Source organism: Labrus mixtus, chromosome 9, assembly GCF_963584025.1.
Source record: "Labrus mixtus chromosome 9, fLabMix1.1, whole genome shotgun sequence".
NCBI classification, from domain to species: Eukaryota; Metazoa; Chordata; class Actinopteri; order Labriformes; family Labridae; genus Labrus; species Labrus mixtus.
Genome location: NC_083620.1, coordinates 13724658 through 13744731, shown reverse-complemented (window position 1 = coordinate 13744731; position 20074 = coordinate 13724658). Strand labels below are relative to the sequence as shown.

General features: G+C 37.2%; 1 protein-coding gene across 1 annotated transcript; it reads left to right on the top strand.

Moving 5' to 3' along the window:
* Positions 1–6954: 6954 nt before the first annotated feature.
* Positions 6955–16989, top strand: LOC132980320 (uncharacterized). Its single transcript, XM_061046382.1, has 7 exons — positions 6955–6978; positions 7902–7966; positions 10188–10484; positions 10825–11094; positions 12245–12376; positions 12471–12507; positions 12646–16989. Exons 2-7 carry the CDS (start codon positions 7945–7947, stop codon positions 12683–12685), a joined length of 798 nt encoding a protein of 265 aa, XP_060902365.1. The 5' UTR covers positions 6955–6978; positions 7902–7944; the 3' UTR covers positions 12686–16989.
* Positions 16990–20074: the final 3085 nt, after the last annotated feature.

The window sequence follows — 20074 nt, the reverse complement described above, 5'->3', positions numbered from 1 at the left end:
TGAAAGACACACAGGTTCAATCATCTATTTTTAATCCAAATAGCCACCTTTAGTATGTGTTTGCATTTTCATTAGGAGTTTATTCATATTAGAAATAGGCCTACAACGAATAGGTCTCTTGGACATTTTGACATATAGGGAAAGCACATGTGTAACTAATAACCCGAATGATGGCTCTGTTGCATTCAACAGTAGGCCCAACAGTTAGCCATTACATTGAGTCAATCTACACCTGTGTATTGTGTACTGTATAACATAATATTTGGGGTATACTCTGTGTAAAGGTTATTAGCTTATAATGGGTACATTTTTTTAAATAAACATTTTCATATGAAGTTACAATACATGTAATTAACATAAAGCTATTGCCATTTAGAATTTATTTTGAGGTTGCAATTGCAATCAGTTTGTTCTATAGTATGCACTATATTAGTCAGTATTCAAGTTTACGGTCACATATAGAGGGGGAACCGTGCAGGGAATCCCTTAATACAGTTTCATTTCCATCACTGACCTTGTATAGGTACAGATATTATTTAGTCACCCACTGTCCTCACAACCAATTTGCTATTTGAAGAGTTTTTTTCAAGTTTCGATATGATGGTGACAGTATTTACACCCACAGTTATTTAGCATGATTTACAGTAACACCTCCCACCCCCCACCAAGGACTGTTTTCGCTGCTGGACTCTGGAAAGAGGTTCTGCAGCCTCCGAAGCAGAACTTCCAGGTTCCTCCCACAGGCCATAAAAAATAATCCCTCCATTCCCCCTCAAACCCCCACACAGGACTACCTCACTGGACTGTAAAATATAATATAACATACATCACAAATGTGCAATATATTTATCTGTATAGTAATTTTATACATAGCTTTTCTTTTTATTTCTATTTATATCTGCACCTTATTTTTTTATGTAAATACGAGTCAAATGCAACAAAATTTCGTTCTGATCTGCACTGTAAAGTACAAGTTTGAATGAAAATAAAGAAAGTCTAAGTCTAACACTCATAACCATTTCTCGTCAAACAAGTTTCTCAAAAGAGCCTGCGAATATGACTCTTTGATCTACTGTTGTTGATAAAAATCCAAATAATGTGTCTTGACAAACCGTCCACTAGATAAAGATTTAAATTCTAAAAACACTTATTTATTAAAGCTTAAGAGATACAAGGAAGTACTTTCATAGGGGAAGTTACCTTATCAAAATGGCATTGGTGCTAGAGATTGCTTTGGAGTTTCAAATTTCCCCAGAATGATGAGAACTGATTTGTTTATGGGGATGTGGTTGTGATTTCAGAGTCTACTCCCACATAATTCCGACTCCTCGTAAAGGCAGAGAGAATTACTATTCATAGTGGTTTGATTTTGTAAAAAGTGAAACTGTATTTAATTTAAATGGTTAAAGAGCTATTTCAGTCAAACATGCAAGTTCTGTGGTTGGAGCAGTTTTTTAAAAGCCAAACTACCAGAAGTGTCTGAATGTTCATTTCCCCTTTTTATAGAAGCATAGTCATTCCAATACGCTTTGAAAAACAAACCTAACCATTTAACTATCCTTCAACATAAATATCTATCTGATATCATATGCCATCTAAAGATTAAAAAGTCAAATGCACAGTGGGTCACAAATAATTGCTGTCACAGGCTAAATGAAAACAATAGTGGTGAAGTCAAGGCCAAGTGTGGAGGAGGCTCGAATTTCTGGGGACTTTTCTCAAATTTATCAGGGATACACAAGGAAAATCCTGGGAATTAAATTTTCACTTTATCATGCCCAAGTTTCTTTCTCAAGTGGTTCATTCCAGGAATCTGCCAGTATTTTGTAATTTTTCAACAAAACAACAACAACTTTTGTACGCTCCCTGTTCTTCCACACCCTGCAAGTGAGACTACCTCATATATCTGTAACTGCTTGGCTCTTGTGAGAGGGTATTGACCAATGCTGGACATTCCTCTGCCACCACTTTACAATCAAGGCCATGGGTGTTTAATAATGACACATTACGTTTCTTTTTCTCACCACTTTTCATTGGCTTTAAGTGTCACAAGTTAAAGGCAGCTGTAAAGATATACTTACAAGGAGCATGAACAGACGACCATAGTGCATAGAGATTTTCCCTTAGCTACAGGTAGGTGGCATAATCCTGCATTGTTAGTCAGAAATACTTATTTTTATTGGATTAAAGTAACTTTACCTTTTAATAAATATAACAAATGAGATATTTTATGTAGTTCTGAAATTCAGCTCAGTGCTGTGACTTGGGTATTGTGATTTTTTGGGTGCAGCTTACAAATGAATCAGTGGGTAATGAAAAGTATCAGAACAGTATTGTCATTTAACACCATGCTGAAACCGAGGGATTACAATATCAAAGGAAAATATGTTCTACCTAACATCAAAAAACATGAACTATGTGTGGTTAGTGGTAGAGATTAGGGGTGCAGAAATGCAAAATTTTCTCTAATCGATTACTCTTCCCGTCGTTAAAGCGAGTACTCGAGTAATCGTTTTGTAGTTCTTTTTTTTTCTGTGATTCTTTTCCCCCACGGGAGGCCCCGCCCCCAACTATGACGCGATGCCGACTGTATCTATTGATTCATTTGAATCTTCGGGATTTTAATAATTGTTAGAAAGAGGCCTTTGTATTAACATTCAAATATGACATTTCTTACTTCAACAGACAGCAAACCTCAAATAATAAATTCACACAGACGTGTTATGACCGTTTTAACACTTTATTATAATTAGAGCAGTGAGGGTGGGGAGCGGACGTGCAGACCTCAATGCGCACTCATCGCACGTTGAAGCTGTTTTGACAGAAACATTATGTTAACAAAGACTACAGTCTGCAGTGTAGAGCACACTTTACTCTGGTAAATGAAGTTACAATAGAACAGGTGAACGATTTAAAGTGTCTGTCTGTTTCATCTTTCTCCTCTGTGCGTAATGACACTCGCTCAATCTCGCTCGTCCGTCCGCTATGAGCTATTTCTCCCTATAAGGTTGTTCCATTTTGTAGTTATTAAAAGAATAATCATCTAAAATTCCAAAATATAGGAAAACATCTCGTTATGCTGCTCTGTCCTGGATGATCAAACGTCATTGGTTTGGCGGAGTAAAGCGGTAATCGCAAAGTGAAAGTCCTTTTTCTGTGGACTAAAAAGACAATTTGAACTGAACTTTTGTAGATTATATTGCATATTTTGTTTGTTTGGGACTTTTTGTTCATTGTGAATTCATAGGGGGGTTAATTAAAGGGATATTTTTGTTAGGGTAGCAGCGTACGGATCAACAACGGACGCATTTCAGCACAGAGCCTTTATCAGCACTTTGTTTGTCATCTAATTTATTTTTGTGCACGTGCTCCTTTTTTTCTGTTTTGAATTAGACCTATCCTAGAACCCACAATGCAACAAGAAACATTTACAAAAATGTGGACTACAAAACGATTATCGATTACATTTTTTTTGTAACCAATTATTATTTAATGAACGAGTACTCGGGTACCCGAGTAGAGATGGAATGAGCTTACCAGCTCCGGTCAACTCTGCAAGTTTGTTTGTTTTTTACGTCACACCCAGTGGATAGAAATGAAACGTCAAACCTAGGCCAATTTAACGATGCATGGTCGCCCCAAACAGTCCTGAATAAACTTTAAAAAATAGTCCTTTAGGATGCCCCTGCAGTGGAACTAATATGACCTCTTTAGATGCAATAAAAGGCCTGGTTACATGCAAGCAAACTCATCCAAATTCAGTGACCAGTTCAGTTCACAGTGCCTGTGTTTCTGATTTGTAATCCGTGATCAAGATTCTGCACTTTATTTGTAAATCAATTTCCACATTGTAAATCGTTGTTCTCTCTTAACTTATTGTTTGTAAACTGTCTCTTTATCATTTAATGCTTTTTATGACGTGGGCTGCTGCCTTCTTGGCCAGGTCACCCTTGTGAAAGAGATCCTGATCTCAATGGGTTATTTATCTGGTTAAATAAAGGTTAAATCCTTTTTTTATTTTTTTAAAGTTACAAAATGCATAATTGATGTTTTATGAAAATCAAATCCGACTTTAGATATTGCGTGGTACACTTTGTTGCACACAAAAACTGCAGATAGTGTAAAATTCACAGTTCTGCTCTATTCAACCATTTAAAGTGGCTCTTAAATTCTAGCTCAGAGATGGTGACAATTTTATGGATTCACTATAGGACATGAACAAAATGACACTTCTGCTGTTGCCTCGTTTCAGTTTATTGATGCAAGATCACTCTCTATTCACATTTTATTACATAGCCCATCTCAGAAAAGACAAAGTCCAGGTTGAATTGAAAAGGTTTCAAAGTAAGGAATCTAATGGTTCCCTTGATTCATGGCTTAGTTACTGAATGTTACACCTAGTCAAAATAGTGTGAAGTGATTGCCCATGGAATCATAAAACAGCTTAAATAGTGTTACACATGTGGTGTCTGACTAACACTAATACAGTTTCAGGAGCTCAAACTGTATTAGTGATATGTAAAAAGAACAACAGTAAAGAACTTGACCTTTTGGGTGTGGTTACTAAGATTTCTGTTGAACTGTCAGTGATGTAGTCATGGAAACAAGGTGTCAATTTGAATACTTTCAGTTTCATATACCCTCTTTATTTTTATTATCTACATTGTATTTAGTTACCTCCTAACCTATTTTAAAGTTAGCAGCACGTCAAAACAACAATATAGTGTTATTTTATGTTATCATTGTTTTATCTGGAGTGGGAAGTGACAATGATAATGTCCAAGAAATCCACATCACATGGCCAAGTGATAATGTTATGGTAAGCTAACAAGGAAGTGTGTCAAGCTAACTGACGTCTTCTGTTATTATTTTGTAACTCGCATGCACACAAGCGTGCACACAGCATACTGTCTGTGTGGTTCTGTGGAGCCCCTCTCAAAGATACTCAACTAGAAGTAATAAGGAACAAATTAAATGTCAAGCTGAACAAGCAGGTTTTCATGAAACCAAATAGTTGATAATAGGTTAGTGTATAAATACGGAAGGGAGAAAAAGCTCCAAAAAAGTAAAGCTCCACCCACCCATCATGTTTATACTCAGTCACTTCCTCTCACTCATCAGTACAGGCAGACGCAGGATGGTAAGAGCTCTCTCTTCTCTCTTGTTTCTTTTTGAACACGTTTCATTTAAATGCTGTGGAAAAGGCTCTTTTGTCTGTGTTTATGTAAGAAAAGAAGGCTGCTTCTCATGCATCAAAATAGTTTAAATGTCAAAAAGAAATACCTGAAATGCCATAAGCAGTAGCTCGTGAATGCTGGTGTGTTAAAAGTTTCTCTACGTCGAAACCTTTACAGAAAAAAAAGCTTGGTTTCTATTGCCATGACATTGCTTTAGATCAAAGTACAAGTTAAAGCAAGTTGTAGCTTCAAGTAAACTAAAATGTTAAGTACTTGTTTGCCTTGATAAGATTGTCTGCTATATGTGAAAAGCATGAATGAAATGAGCACAGATGGTCTTTTTTAGAAGCACACAACTTTACTTATTTTCTTTCAATACGTGACTAGTTTATTCAAATGGACTGAGGTCAATAAAAGGACAAAATAGTCATTGCATATGAAAGAGTTCTTCGAGATATCTGTGCCACTTTGGTGATTTAAAGCAACGAACATTTAAAGTCCTAAAAGAAGAAGTCAGTTCATGTTTTGTTAGTCTTGAATAAAAAAAGAGTGATAGTAATATGTTGTATCAATAGCAAGTAAATAAATAACCGTTTTCTGTAATACCTCACCTCGGTTTATTGAGTTTCACCCTGCTAAATTCTTTACAGTTCGTTATATTGTTTTATCACACAGCTCACATATTAAACAAGTGGAAACTTGTTTGGTGTGGCTTTTATTCCCACGTGTGAGACCATGCTGTTTGCGGTTTTACTGCATTCACGGGTTTGGTTCCTTAGAAGTCATCCGACGAAGAGTCATTGATTGTATTTCATGTGATTGTAACTCAAACTGATAGTAACAGGTAGCACTTACATTTGACACGAGCTCACACTTCATCAGGCATAAAAACGGACTGATTCAGAATCATAACACAAGACTTACAGAACAACTTACAGAAACACCTCAAGAAAGGAAGCTCGATTTCTACATCAGTGGCTTGTAATAAACAAAGATACCAAAACGTTAGGCAAAGCTAGATCTATAAGATACCACTGTTGTGACTATATTATCTTTTAAAAAAGGAATCCCATAGTTTATATTATTAGTGTCACAATCCATCAAATCATTATTTCCTGATACCAAAGACAGATATTTTCGGTACTTATAAAGCCCCTGGGAATTCCCTTAGATGTAGTTTCTGGTGAGAGTGTTGTGGTGTTTTCCCTGGAATGACTATGGAAGACTTTCTACTTCTGCAAGGTAACTTGATGTACTGCTCATTTGTTCACTGAGCAAAGTTACATCTTACTTAGCTTACTGGTTCTTTCCCAATTCTGGCTAGTTGTAGAAATCACTGATGGATATATAAGTCAGCTTTGTGTTTCAAGATACAGTGTGAATACAGAATGTCAGATTCAGACAAACAAGACCATTTTCAAAAATAATTTTCAAATTATGCTCTGTTGTGGTTTGCAGGGCGTGGGAGGATGTTTTCCACCCAAAGACAGTAACTACAGCACCTCTGCTGTGCATTTAGGGTTCAAAATGATCAAACAGAAAAAAAATGTTAACCTATCCTCCATGAAATGACCCACTGAGTGCTTCACTGTGACTTTCCTCTAATGCCATCAGGCACAGATTTAACAAACATCAAATTAAAAGATAATAGATCCTATAAGCTAATTTTAATTTATTTTTTCCATTTTGTTTTGTTTGGAGAGCTCATACTGTTTGCAAGGGGGGGAAAAAGTTGACTTATCTTGAGGTAACTTCTTTGTTTTTTTCTTCAGGCAACTCGTCAGATCCCTCAGAACTTTTTGTGAGTACATCTGTCAGTTTCTTATCATGTCATTATGATTTCAGATGATTTCAACAGTTGACACTGCCGTGCTATTTCACTCAAACTATTTTGAAATGTAAAAAGAATGATGTCATCAGTAAAGACATTTACGAAAACAGTCATTTGGTTGTGGTTACTAAGATTCTTCCTGTAGAACCGTTGGTGATGAAGTCATGAAAATTAGTTACTGTCACTTTGAACACTTTCAAATTAGCAAGCCCTCTTTATTCTCACTGTAAGTCCATCATAAATGTGAAAATAAACACTGACTAAACTATTTATATGAAGCACCTTATGGCTCAGAAAGAATGTGAAACACCAAGTTATCCATAGAGCTGAATGATGAGGGTATGGTGTGGATGTGTGGACATTCACATTGATCACATCCCTCAGTTCGTTCACTGTTTATTGAAAAGGAGTTTGTTATGTTCCTCGAGATGGCTAGGGGATGAGGGGAGTAATAATTAAACATAACCCAGGGAAAATTAGGAATTCAGTATAAGCAAACTTAAAAGGATTTATTTATAACAACAAAAAATGTAAAAGACAAAAACAAGCTTCTTTAACATAAAACAAAACAAAGGAGAATACCCTGAATACTAAGTTGCCACAGGTTTGGATGAGTACAGCAGGCTGAGAAGCAACACCTGGGGGGCACACAGGAGAGAGAGAGAGAGAGAGATAGAGGATAAGAGAACACAAAACACTATGGTTCGGGGGGAAAGGCAGAGCTACTTTTGTTTGACTTGTTGAATCACAGGGATCCACTGAATCACTGGGCATAGGGCCAGGGGATTTCTGTAGTACTACATTTGAAGGAATGCAGCTTGATGACGTGTTGCTGTAATTCCCCAGTATTGCCTGGGTAACCATGTAAACAATTTCTCTTCTACTCTTTCAAGGAACCAAAGGCTTTCCCTCTGGGTCCTGTGTGTTTTGACCGTGATGAGGAACGTTTATGGAAATGGTTAGTATTTCCTTGTTATCAGTGCACCAACAGCACACCTTGATCTTGTTTTCATACAGAAACCAGTGGTTAATCTTGAGAGAATATAGGCATCAGACAGTAGCTGTTAGGTGGGGGTTGTTTCTGTATTAAATGGACAATGATGAAATCGTGAAACAGACTGTGGATCATCTTAGGATTTATTCAGCCATGGTCAGACAACATAGAAACACAACACACATGGCTGACAAAGTGCAGACCATCTCTGACCCATGCTGTCCAAAGATCTCACAATCACTGGCAGTCATTGGCCATCATTGGCAAAGTCTTCATCTTCACAGTGTTGCTTTTATTCTGCTAGAAGGTACAGCCCACAAATTCCTGGCTGCTTCGGTACATCTCTAAAAGGCTCGAAAGAAGACATCACCTTGACTCGTAAATATAAGACATATACATTTCTTCAGTCTCAGAGTCACAACAGACACTTGACTCCAATCCAAATATAACTCTGCTGCTATGAGGTCTCTTACACATATGTATTAGAGCTTCACAAACCTAAAAGAAGTATTCTTAGATGGTTGACACAATTCAAAGATATATCCACAAAATGATCAAGATCAATGAATTCATGAAAATACGTACTAACAGTAGTGATATCAGTGCTGTGCTTGGTTGCACAAGAATAAAGCAAATAAAGGGAACTATTAATGTATTATTTGTATCTGTATTGAGAAGAGTGGGGGTACAGATACATATGCATAAAGTTATCTAAAAAATGTTTTTTTATCCTGGGGTATTTAAACATGGCGCGTTTTGTGTTTGTGATTTCTTAGCCCTAATTGGTGGAAAAAGTGTCAATTCTTGAACCAACAAAGTGTTGGGTAGGTACCCTTGGCATCCCAACAGAAGTGTAGCAAAAAATAGGATCGTTCGGATCACTTATTTTGGTAGCATTTACAAGATAGTGGAAACCAATAAATGTATATCATACCGAACCAAACTGAACCAAACTGAACCAAACTGCTCTGTGGAAAGGAGGCCTTATTTGGAGTGAAGCCTATTAACACCAGCCTGGTGTCTATACCATATGAAGCTACAACTAGCAATCATTTAGCTTTGCTTGGCACGATAACTGAAACCCAAAATCAGGCTAGCTGTTTCCTGTGTTCTCAAGTGGTTGTGTTTCGCTAAGCTAACCAGCTTTTTGCTGTATAAACTGTACAATCACAAGATGGTATCAATCTTCAAATCCAACTCTCAGTACGATAGCCATGATATTACCTTTACCATCACCGTCCCATGACCCTGCTGTTTTCATCAGAATAGTAAAGATAAAACAACTGTAATCCATCAGACTTTATGCAGTCACAGGAAGTGGCTAGCTTGGGAAGAAAGCTACATATTTGGCAAGCTAAAGTCAACAGCTTGCTAGATATGTAACCTTGTAGCCTACTTAGGAGTTGGTGAGCACAACAGAGCTGAAGATCTCATGAGGGTGACCAGAAAAACACCAAATGTTGATGACGTTGACACATTTTAACGTCACTTTTAATTAACTGACCTTTAAAAGTGAAACCAGAACACACGTAAATGTATCTTTCGATATCTTAACCTTTAGATTATGCAAAACATGAAAAGGTCACTATAAGTCATGTGTTCTTCAAAATAAAGAAAGAAAAAATGGAAAGAAGAGGAACTGAGAATAGTCTACTTCATCATTAGGGGAAGCCTTAAAACAAAACCCCTGACCTTAATGCTCACAAATACTAAGAGCTGTTTTTTGAATGATGTCTTCTTCGGTTGCTTTCAGCTTATATCACAAAGACGGCAAACCATTTTGTTTATGATTTAACCGTCACGCATATAACATGTCCAATCTAATTCAAAGAGCTGAACTAAGTTGCCTTCTTAGTTCTTTCTTTATTAAAAAATACAACTTTAAACAGATCGTTAAGTCCTTCATTCATCACTTCCATTTGGGCAACTCAACATTCATAGTGAATTATTTAGATATTTTACTTTCTGCCTACTTATATTTAGGATATTTTCAGAGCTGCTCTTATGGATTATTAATAAAAGGTTTTATAAGAAATACAATTCCCCAGCAATTATACTTGGTTATAATATTTATTTTGTAGATCTTCTATTACATTGCATCAATTTTTATAAAAGGTTTCCTGCTCCGATCTGTCCCTGAATTACTTCTCACCTATCTTTTTTTTTTCATTTTTTTTTTTTTCAGAAAATGCTGCACAGATTCAGCTCAGAGGGGAACTTGGTGGAAATGTGTCCTTTTCCTGTCCTGTTACGCGAGAGCCGCTATATCTTTTGTACTTGCAGAAAGGCTCTTTATTTGTGAATGGCCACCATGCATCAAAATCAGTAGAAGGGAGAACATGGGAGAACACATGGATGGATCAAGACAAGACCGTGCATATGCACAGTTTGAATGTCTCACATGAAGGGGACTATACCTGTTTGGTTGCATACAATGCACATTCCGATTATCAGGAAACCATCGTACACCTCAGCATCAAAGGTATAAGTGTTAAATAAATAAAAAAATTCTGCAATTGAAGGTAAATCAACCATGAAGCTTAAATTATATACAATATGAACAATTTAGCTTATTCAATTTGATGTCAATTTTGACTTTTTTAGAATGGGGTGACCCAACGGGTTGCCAATCAGATTTCATGTTGGGCCTGTAACACTCTTAATTAATGATTTGTCTATGACTTTGTGTTTTCTTGTTTTTTTTTTTACCAGGGAAACTTTGTAAAAACCCATGCATGATGCCTGAACTCGATATGGCAATTTTTTTGAATCCTTGAGATTTCCCTAAAAGTGCTCTTTTTTTCTCTGTCTCCCTCTTCTAGCAAACTACAGCAAGCCTGAAGTAAAAGTGCTGCACAGCGATGAAATCCATTGGCTTGTAAACTGTTCCTCACATGGCGGTTACCCAATTTCCCAGATGATTTGGAACCAAGAGAGTCAGATGATGGAAGATGAAAACAGCAGTGTAACAAGAGATGATGTCACCATGACATTCAACAGCTCCAGTACAGTGTACTTCAACTGCTCCATGGGAGAGATTAAGTTCATCAGCTGCTCTGTTGGGGGCATCGACTCTCAATTGTTCTCAGTCTGTGAGTAACAAATGTAAAGAGACTCCCCCTCATGGTTTCAACATTAAAATCTAAGTAAAGTTGTATGTTTTTCACTCCTGGCTAAGTTTTGGGAAGTGTGAAAGGTGTGAAACCCCTAAGCATAGATCTCCTTTTATTGCTTCTGTGAAGGGACTGTGTGAGGGAATTTTTTCATCCTTGTAAATGTTTCACTGTTTGACTTATGTAGCAGAGTTTAAACTGTGTGATTATGTGGTCAGGGACTTTAAAGCTTTGACAAAAAAAAATGTTAGGAAGAATTAAAGTGCACCTATAACTTGAGCTTGAGTGCTATTTCAAGTATTAGCAGCATGCTAAAAGTGAACTATCTGTTGCGCTGATGTTTGAAAACAATATTCACCATCTAAGTTTCTGCATGTTTTCAAGCTAACAATTGCTAATTAGTACTAAAATACCATAGATTGTATAATACATGGATGTATTTATTGGTTTCTAAAGCTGAGTTGTGAAGCCCAACAGTGGCGGACAACATTTTGGAAATGCTGTCTCATACTAACTTTTGATCAACCTAGCAGTATTCAAAGAGGTGGAGCTGAGGTAGGCTTTTAGCCTCCTTGAAAACAGCTACAATGCCTCTATCTGTTAGGCAGATCAGCCATTCCCCTTATTATGCATAACTCATATCCTTATTTTATTTTTTGAAATGGATGAGTTGCTGTATAAAAATGTATTGTCCCTGTTACAATTTAAAGACATGATCTATTCAGACCAAAACTATTGGCTGTAAACATGTTGATGGGACTTCTGGGGCTTTTAGAGCCAGCCTCAAGTAGACAATTTCGGAACCGCAGACTTTTGCACTTACACATTGGCTTCATTTTTTAGCATAGGAGATTGCCGCTTGCTAAATACATAAAGCATAACTATTGGGACAAACCTTTTTAACCATAAAAGGTATTTTTAACTAAATACTAATTTCACATCAAAGCCACTAGAATGAGATTTTTTTTTTTTTAAACCTGCATGGTAATACATTTAGGAAATACGGAAGAAAAATGCATATGTAATACTAAAATTATATACAAAATAGGATATTATAATGGAATAATTGTTGTATTATATCTATTAACACAGTATGTTTTTTGGTGTGGTAAACATTTGCTCTTTAAAGGTAAACCCAAGGATCGGCCTCCCCCTACAACCCACACAACTGTTATAGCAGTAGCCATGTGTGTTCCAGCAATAATATCTGTCATCGGCATTGGGCTGTGTCTGAGAAAGACATGCAGAAGAGGGCAAGGAGGTGAGGCTATGTCCACACATTCACCTTCACGTCTAACTTTGAGAATACGAAGAAGTTGGTGTGAATGACAGGTGTATCTTTCTTGGTTTTTCAGGAAGAACAGAACCTGCAGAATCTTTGAGCCAGGAAGAGTAAGTAAAAAAAAATGCTTTAAACCACCACTGTTGACATGGTGTTCTCTTTAGCTTGTAATGCACATCATATCCATGATTAACATTTTCATTACAACGGCCCCTCCCTCTTCTGTGTCTTTATTTCCTCTTCTGCAGGCAGGGAACTCCCCTCACAGGAGTTGCAGTGGCCTCTTAAGTGCTAAAACGGAGAAGATAATCTGATATTGAACAGGTTATGTTCTAGGATCAAGAACTAAACTGTACTGTACATCACTCGAAGTGCACATCACATGTTGTGATGACTGAACACTTCAGAGCCAGAACTGACCAGTGACCAGGGACGATATGCTGTAAATATTTCCATGACATGTGAGTGTTTCAGGAAGTATCATTTATCCATTGACTGGTGACGTACATTCAGTATTTTCTGTAGAAAAACCATACTTCCCAAAAGTAAAGGTCTTCACTGCTGGTTTGTGGAGAGGTTGTTGTTTCAAACTGGAAATTCCGACTCGGAGGGAAACCCTCCTCAGTAAATTGAGCAGTGAAAACAAAAGCACAATGATTTGATGAAATATAGATTCATCGATTAACTGACCTCTGTGCCAGAAGAAGAATAGGGATGAAGAATATGGATCTGTTACACTAGTGTCATTATGGGCATTGCACTTTATCGTTCCTGTGTTCATTCTGTTCGCTATTTTGTTTTTTGTTTTTTTGTTTTTATTTATAATAGAATAGAATAGAACAGTCAATGTTATATTAAACTTATCATGGTGCTGCAGATCCTTAGTTTTTGTCCAGGCTTTATGTACCAGAGTCAAAAGCTGTGAAAAATGTTAGCATACTGTTTCAATATTTCCACTGGGGGGTGCACTATGGACACTGGCAAGTTCTGCACAAGTTCTTTTTTTTTTTTTAGCAAAAAAAAGGAAACTCTTTTTATTTATTGAATTGCCTTTTCTCTTATGCTGAGTATCATGGTGATCCTCACAGCTGTGCCATGTTCTCTCAGGATTGTTCTTATTTCAGAAACTTTATTTCATTCATTGGCCATAGTACATAACTGAATTGTTAAAAAGAAAATATTATCTAGGGCAGGTTTTATATTTTTTTATTCCTCCTGCACCTTTTTTGTTCTTTGTAAAAGCAAAAAAAAAACAATGTCTCTACAATGTACGGCTTAAAAGGAATGAAATAAAACAAATGAAATATAAATTAATACTTCTGGTTTTCAACTTCAAACTGTAATTTATTTATAATACTTTTGTATCAGCCATGAAAATAGTGTAATCGCCTAATTTTTTCAGTTGCAGTACTGTTGCATTGCCAATAGATGTAGTACTAACACCACAGAATACATCCAACTTGCCCGCTCTCATGGCTGACTGGCTGTGTTTAGTAATGTGTCTACACTATTGGAACTATTGTTTTTTTTACTGAATAATTTTAATAACAACATTCATGGGCCTTGTCAAACGTTGTACGCAAAATCAACAATAGTTTGCCGTCTAGGCCGGCAATGACACAATGTTTCTGCATTCAGCATGTGATGAATAATCAAAACAGCTTCACAACAACCCTTATAAAGCTACTGTGAGGAGTATTTGGTTGTTAGGGAAAACTGACTGAAATTAATATTGGTGCGTCTTTATGATTTAAGAAAATGAGACAATGACATACAAGATAGATTATTTCTATAAAGTTATTTTTAATGTCTATAACTGCTGCTGCTACTCAAAAGAGGTGATGTGTTTGACTGTTCTGTTATTGTGGGATTAGATTTCTTGTCAAAAACATCCCTTGCACATGAACAGAACAAGATCAGCAAAGCGATAGGAGGTCGTGCAATTCCCAGAGATGTCTCAAGAATCTGTATTTGTATAGCTAAAAAGAGAACAAGTTCATCACAGCAGCTTCAAACTGGGATATTAATGTCTCTCGGACCCAGGGGCCTGTCCAGATGGGCCCCCTTGACATGTGATTGGCCACCCCAGGTGACACCCTAAAATCCAAATCTGATTGACAATTTGCCTAACCAGAGGCGGGACTTAAATTACAATTATTCTGACTGTTTTCAACAGACTGTTGGTACTTTTCTTTACGAGTTAATTAAATATTATTTTGGTTCGTACTGTCAGTTGTAAATAAATACAAGCAAAATGGACTTACTTGCCAATAAATGTATTTTTGCAAGTTACACAGCTTACACAGTGTTTGAATGTGATTTTCTTGGTACATAAAATTGTGGCTTTGCACATACATCTTTGTTTTGAGTCTTTAAAGATACATTTATATGTTGCCAAAATGTGTTACTCATAAGTACATATATTTTGTGGGGATAGATATGGTTAAAAAAATGAAAATCATTTGTGCGTGTGTGCCCACAAACTTCATGCCACCCCTGCATAAGTCGGTGACCTAGGTGGGCAACCCCAGTCAAAAAAGTCTTGACACGCCCCTTACCGTAACGTGTGATCACCTGTCAAATGAAGGATGAGAAGTCTTGTTTAATGAAGGAAAAAAGCAGAGGAAGATAGTTTTGACAGCTTCATGCATTTACTTTTTTTTTTTTATTACTTAAATAAAGATATATAATGGTGGCCTAGTCCCCTATTCCAAATAAACACAAAGACATCACAGAGTAACTATGAGCATCTTGAAAGGCAAATGTAACATACAACACTGTAGCTTTAAATATGGAAAATAAGCTATCTCTATTGAAGAATTTCAACTCTGGAACACATTACTGAATGGAATTAATTCAAGATATTACTGTAATAAAAAAGCAGATTGTGCCAGAAAACAAACCAGAGCTGTACACTTTTTTTGCTTGTTGTATTTTAAAATGCTAATTATTATTGGTGTATTGTATTTATGTAGTGTTTACTTGGATCCTGTATGTAATTGTGTTTCCATACCTTCATATAGTGTTATATAACTAGGGCCAATTTCAAATAATTAAATTGCAGAGAAAGATGGAAAGGAATGTATTCATCCCAAATAATTACAATTTTCATTTTAACATCTTACTGAATATACTTTTTTTGTCCACTTATTCTTGTCCTTCTTCTCTTACGATCCACTTCATTCTCTCCTCCCTACACATTTTATTCTCTCTAAACACACCTCAGCTCTGCGTCTTTGCTTGCTTTCTCTCTGTCTCATGAGTCACTGTGACAGGCTGTCAGTCCACCTCTCAGCCCTGTGTTTACATTGGGCAGCAGAGCCGCACCGGGCTGGTTGCACATCAGGAATGTAACCCCCGAGGTCCCTGCCCTCCTCTCCCTCCTCTACCTCTTTTCCCCTCTCCCCACCTATTTTCTTTCCCTCCTTTATTATATATTATTCACTCCTTTCCCTTTCCCTCCCCCTTCACCTCACTTTCCTTCATGTTCCTTCCTCCATCACTTCACTTCCTGTGCCACCTTTCTCTCTTCTCCTCTTACCCACCCTTTTCCCCCTTCTTCTCCCCTCCCCTTTTTCTTCCTCCTCTTTAAAATTCAGAAAGCATTGTCCAACATGGCATCCCCCCCCAATTCCCCTGTCATCATCCCCTCATCCCCTCACCTCCCACTTCTCCCCATCGCTCTCCTTCCTCCCTCCCTCATTCCTCTGCTGTCTAACCCAAACAAACCAGGGAGGACTTTCCTCTGTGGTGGCTGCTGAAGAAACACACCACATGTCAGACTTGGTTTAAACATAAACATTAGTCAATGATGACTAATTGAGGGACTAGAAAAAGATACGAGGCGCTTAACTACACAATGAGATACAGAAATCTTGGAAATCTTAATTTTAAAATTTACCACTGATCTACAGAAATAAGAGTAAAGAAAAAAGTATGTTGGTGTATTTGAATAAAATTAACATGCTCAACAACGCCTAATATGAATGGACTCCATAAGTAAACAATTTAAAGCTCCTGTGAGACATTTTTAGCTGATTATGAAACAGAATGATATTAATTCTGATGTCTTAATATAACCTACAAGAGCAAAAGAGACCATCAGGCATAAGACTGATTATTTCTCTGTTGTTATTGTTAATGCCTGAGACTACTGCCGTGGGGTAGGTGTCACATGAAGTGATTAACAGCATGCTGAAGAAAGAGCCTTTTCTTAACATTTCCATGGGAAATATTCTGAATGAGTGATGCATTTAACTGTTCAAAGAAACCAGGATGTTGTGTTGGGCTGCTATGATAACACACTATTACACACTATCTCTATCTGGCTTACACTCCGCTTACCAAATAAGGGTACGGTTGGCTGTGGAAACTCAAGCAAGTTCAAGGTTTACCGTACTGAACTGTACCAAACTGTACTGAACCAAACCGGACTGCTTGGTGGAAACGGGGCTAAAAAAAGTGCCTTGCAGAACCTATAAGAACTATTTTAGTGTTTTGTTCAATGAACTGGGTACAACTTGTGTTCTTGTCACAGTGAATCTGAATGTTTTATTTCTATATAACCCCGAAATAAAATCTATTTGACCTTATATTTGAAATGTGCCTTTGACTTAATTTTTACTAGTTGGAGTGAGCATTGATTGTGGAAACTATCTTAGATTCATTGTGAGATTAAAAGGTAGCATCTTAGAGCATTTGAGATACGGAGCTCTAAGCTTTATGTCACATTTTTCTTACCAAATCAAATTAAGCGTCTCAGTATTAAAGTCCTTCGACACATTAAGAGTCGAGGCGAAGAAAAGCTGATCTCATTATTACTCATTATTATGAACCAATCCTGGCAGACTGTTCAGTGTTTCCAGTGACGCAGCAGAGTGTGTAATCTCCTCTTTAATGGGAAACCTTTTCAGTCAGAACACGGTCCTGTGGCACTTCTCAGCACGAAGCGTGTGACCTCTGCCACACTGTTACGAGTGGCGTCCATACCAGGGGGATTTATAATCAGATTAAACTAGTTATGAAAGTCAACTAGATTAGTTTTTGTGTGGAGAGCCGAAGCACAAGGCATCGATTCACAGCGGGAAAGGGGAGCTGATCAGCATGAGGGAGATCGGGCTGTCAGCAGTCTTAAAATAACAGCAGGCCCTTTTTTTCTGTCTCTGGATAAGATAAGCGTGTGTAGGTTTGTGCATACACAGTATGTGTGTGTGTGTGTGTGTGTGTGTGTGTGTGTGTAGTGTGACAATTCAAACAAGGCAAAATACAGAGGAACACTTAACATTAATGAAAATGTCAGTGCTTTTTACTGAGTTATTTTGATGTGTTTTTGTAATGACACATTTTGGTATTTTGCTTTGGTTTTCCCCATGTTAACTGGATGAGAGACAAAAAGCCTGGTATTTGTACCTAATAGTCTAAGTGATATTACATTTATAGTTTTTCAATAATTTGTCACAGCAGTGATTAGCAGCTTTAGAAAATATGACTAACTTTAATCGAATTTTTGTCGATTTAGCTGGATTCACATTTTCACTAAACTCCTGAAAAGACCCCGAGATTTTCAGGGTGAGCTACATGTGTGAAAGCAATTTTTTCACTCCGACTTTACCTGATTTTCAGTTCCCAGTCCCCTGGTACAATTTCCCTGTGAATTTGGGTTGAGCCGATGTAAGAAATCAGCAGGATATTGTCAGGAAAATTCCCCCGCGGGCAAGTGGCAGGATATGTTGACATTTACACCATTGCACCTACCAGTGCAATCTCCATCCATGTAATAAAGTAGCTTCTTACTTATTTCTGCTCGCTAGTATGCTGGTTTCCACTCTCTCTTGAATTACAGCTTTGGAAAAATGAAGAGAGAAGGCTTTACTGAAATTTCCACAAGTGTTTGTGTGAAAACAGCTTATGTCATTGTAGGTTCCAGTCTTTGGGCTTTGAATTTTGTATCCTTTCTGTGTAAATGTTAGCAGTTACCTTTTGAAGATGTTTTAGTTTGAAGAACCAGAATGAGTCTGATGGAGCAGAGAAAGCAAGGGAGCTAGCGGGTCAGTAGGTTCAGCCCTGCTGCTTCAGCTGAGTGATCATGTTGTTGCTGTCACTGCAGAAAGCCTCTCGATGACCCCCAGAGATAGGAGAGTTGACCTGGAAGCATTTATCACCTCAGTGGTTTTCGACCTATGACCTCCAGGCCTGAGATAGTGTGGGATGTACTGGAGGGAAGATAGGAGGAAGATAAAGAAAGCCTAAGTTTGTGAAATAGAACTTTTGTTGCATTGCAAATAATGAGGTTCTGTATTTTAGGAGGAAGCACTTCTATCTGTACACCAAAGTTATAATAGCAGCTTTATGAAACCATTGGAAACTGATGTTCCTTTTGTGAGTGTGCAACTGCAATGAAAATGTTTTTCTTAAACTGAAGATAAAAAACATTTTCTGTTTGGTATGTGTGGTCCTGGTTTAACTCAGCCAGAAACCACTAGCAATGACTTGAAAGAGAGGGAGATGTTTTCTGGCTCTAAGCTCAATGGAACTATTACAGTTTGGGTTGGGTTTTTTTTACGATTGCTTACACGCTAAATTAAAAAATGATCCAAAAGTATCAAAAACTTGACTCACTAGGAGCCAAATGTCAGATCAGATTTGCACAAGTACATGAACAAGCCTCACACTTTTTGCACAACCCCAAACACACTTCTCTAAGTTAAGACACATCATTCAAAACTGACAGCCTGTGTGTGTTCATTTCTAAACACGGCCACTGAAACAGCACACTCAATTAGCCAGCCTTTAGGGAAGTATCGACTTGAGTGGTGTGTCCAGCCCAATCTGGACTGACCTTTGCTCCTTGTGTGCCGGGTTTTACAGTAATTGGATGATTGATTGATTGATATCTTTATTTCTAAAATATAAAAAAAAATAATTAAAAGTAGTTAAATAAATCATAGACATAAGCAAAAAACAATATCAAAGTAAACCTTAACAACAACTTCAGGTGACATATTCAACACAAGGCAATTCATATGTTGGAATAGAATTTTTATCCTGATCCTTAAGTTTGTACAATTGTGTATTGTATTACAGCGTGTAAGCAATCGTAAAAAAAAACTGTTACTGCATTACTGTATACTATATTTTAGTATGGCCATGTCATCTTTACTTCAGTATTTAGAATAAAGAGATTGTGCTTCGCCCCAATGCATATTTACAGCCTGTAACAAATGAATATCTCAAAGACAACCAGTATACTGTTTTTAGCATATTAACATACTGTATATCGTTATAAAATTATGAAATGTTAAAAGTGTCTGACATTTAGCACAGACGTGTACAGTCAGCAGTGTAAAAATCTATGTATTTGGAGTTTGTGTGTAAAGTTCTGAAGCACAGTATAATTTTCAGAAGAGTTTATATTGTTTTGAATGGAGTGTTGCTTTTGCAATAGAAGAGTGTTTCTGTTTTTTGTGTGTAAGTGTTTCTGTATGGAAACACTTACACAAGGAACTTCAGGAACTGTTTATGCAATAATGAAAACTGTCACACCTCTGTGTAATGGTGATACACCAGAGGAGTTTTGGACCGAGGCATTCTCCACTAGGGTATGACCTGGTATCTTAAGAGTGTGTGTTTGTTTGTGTGTGTGTGTGTGTGTGTGTGTGTGTGTGTGTGTGTGTGTGT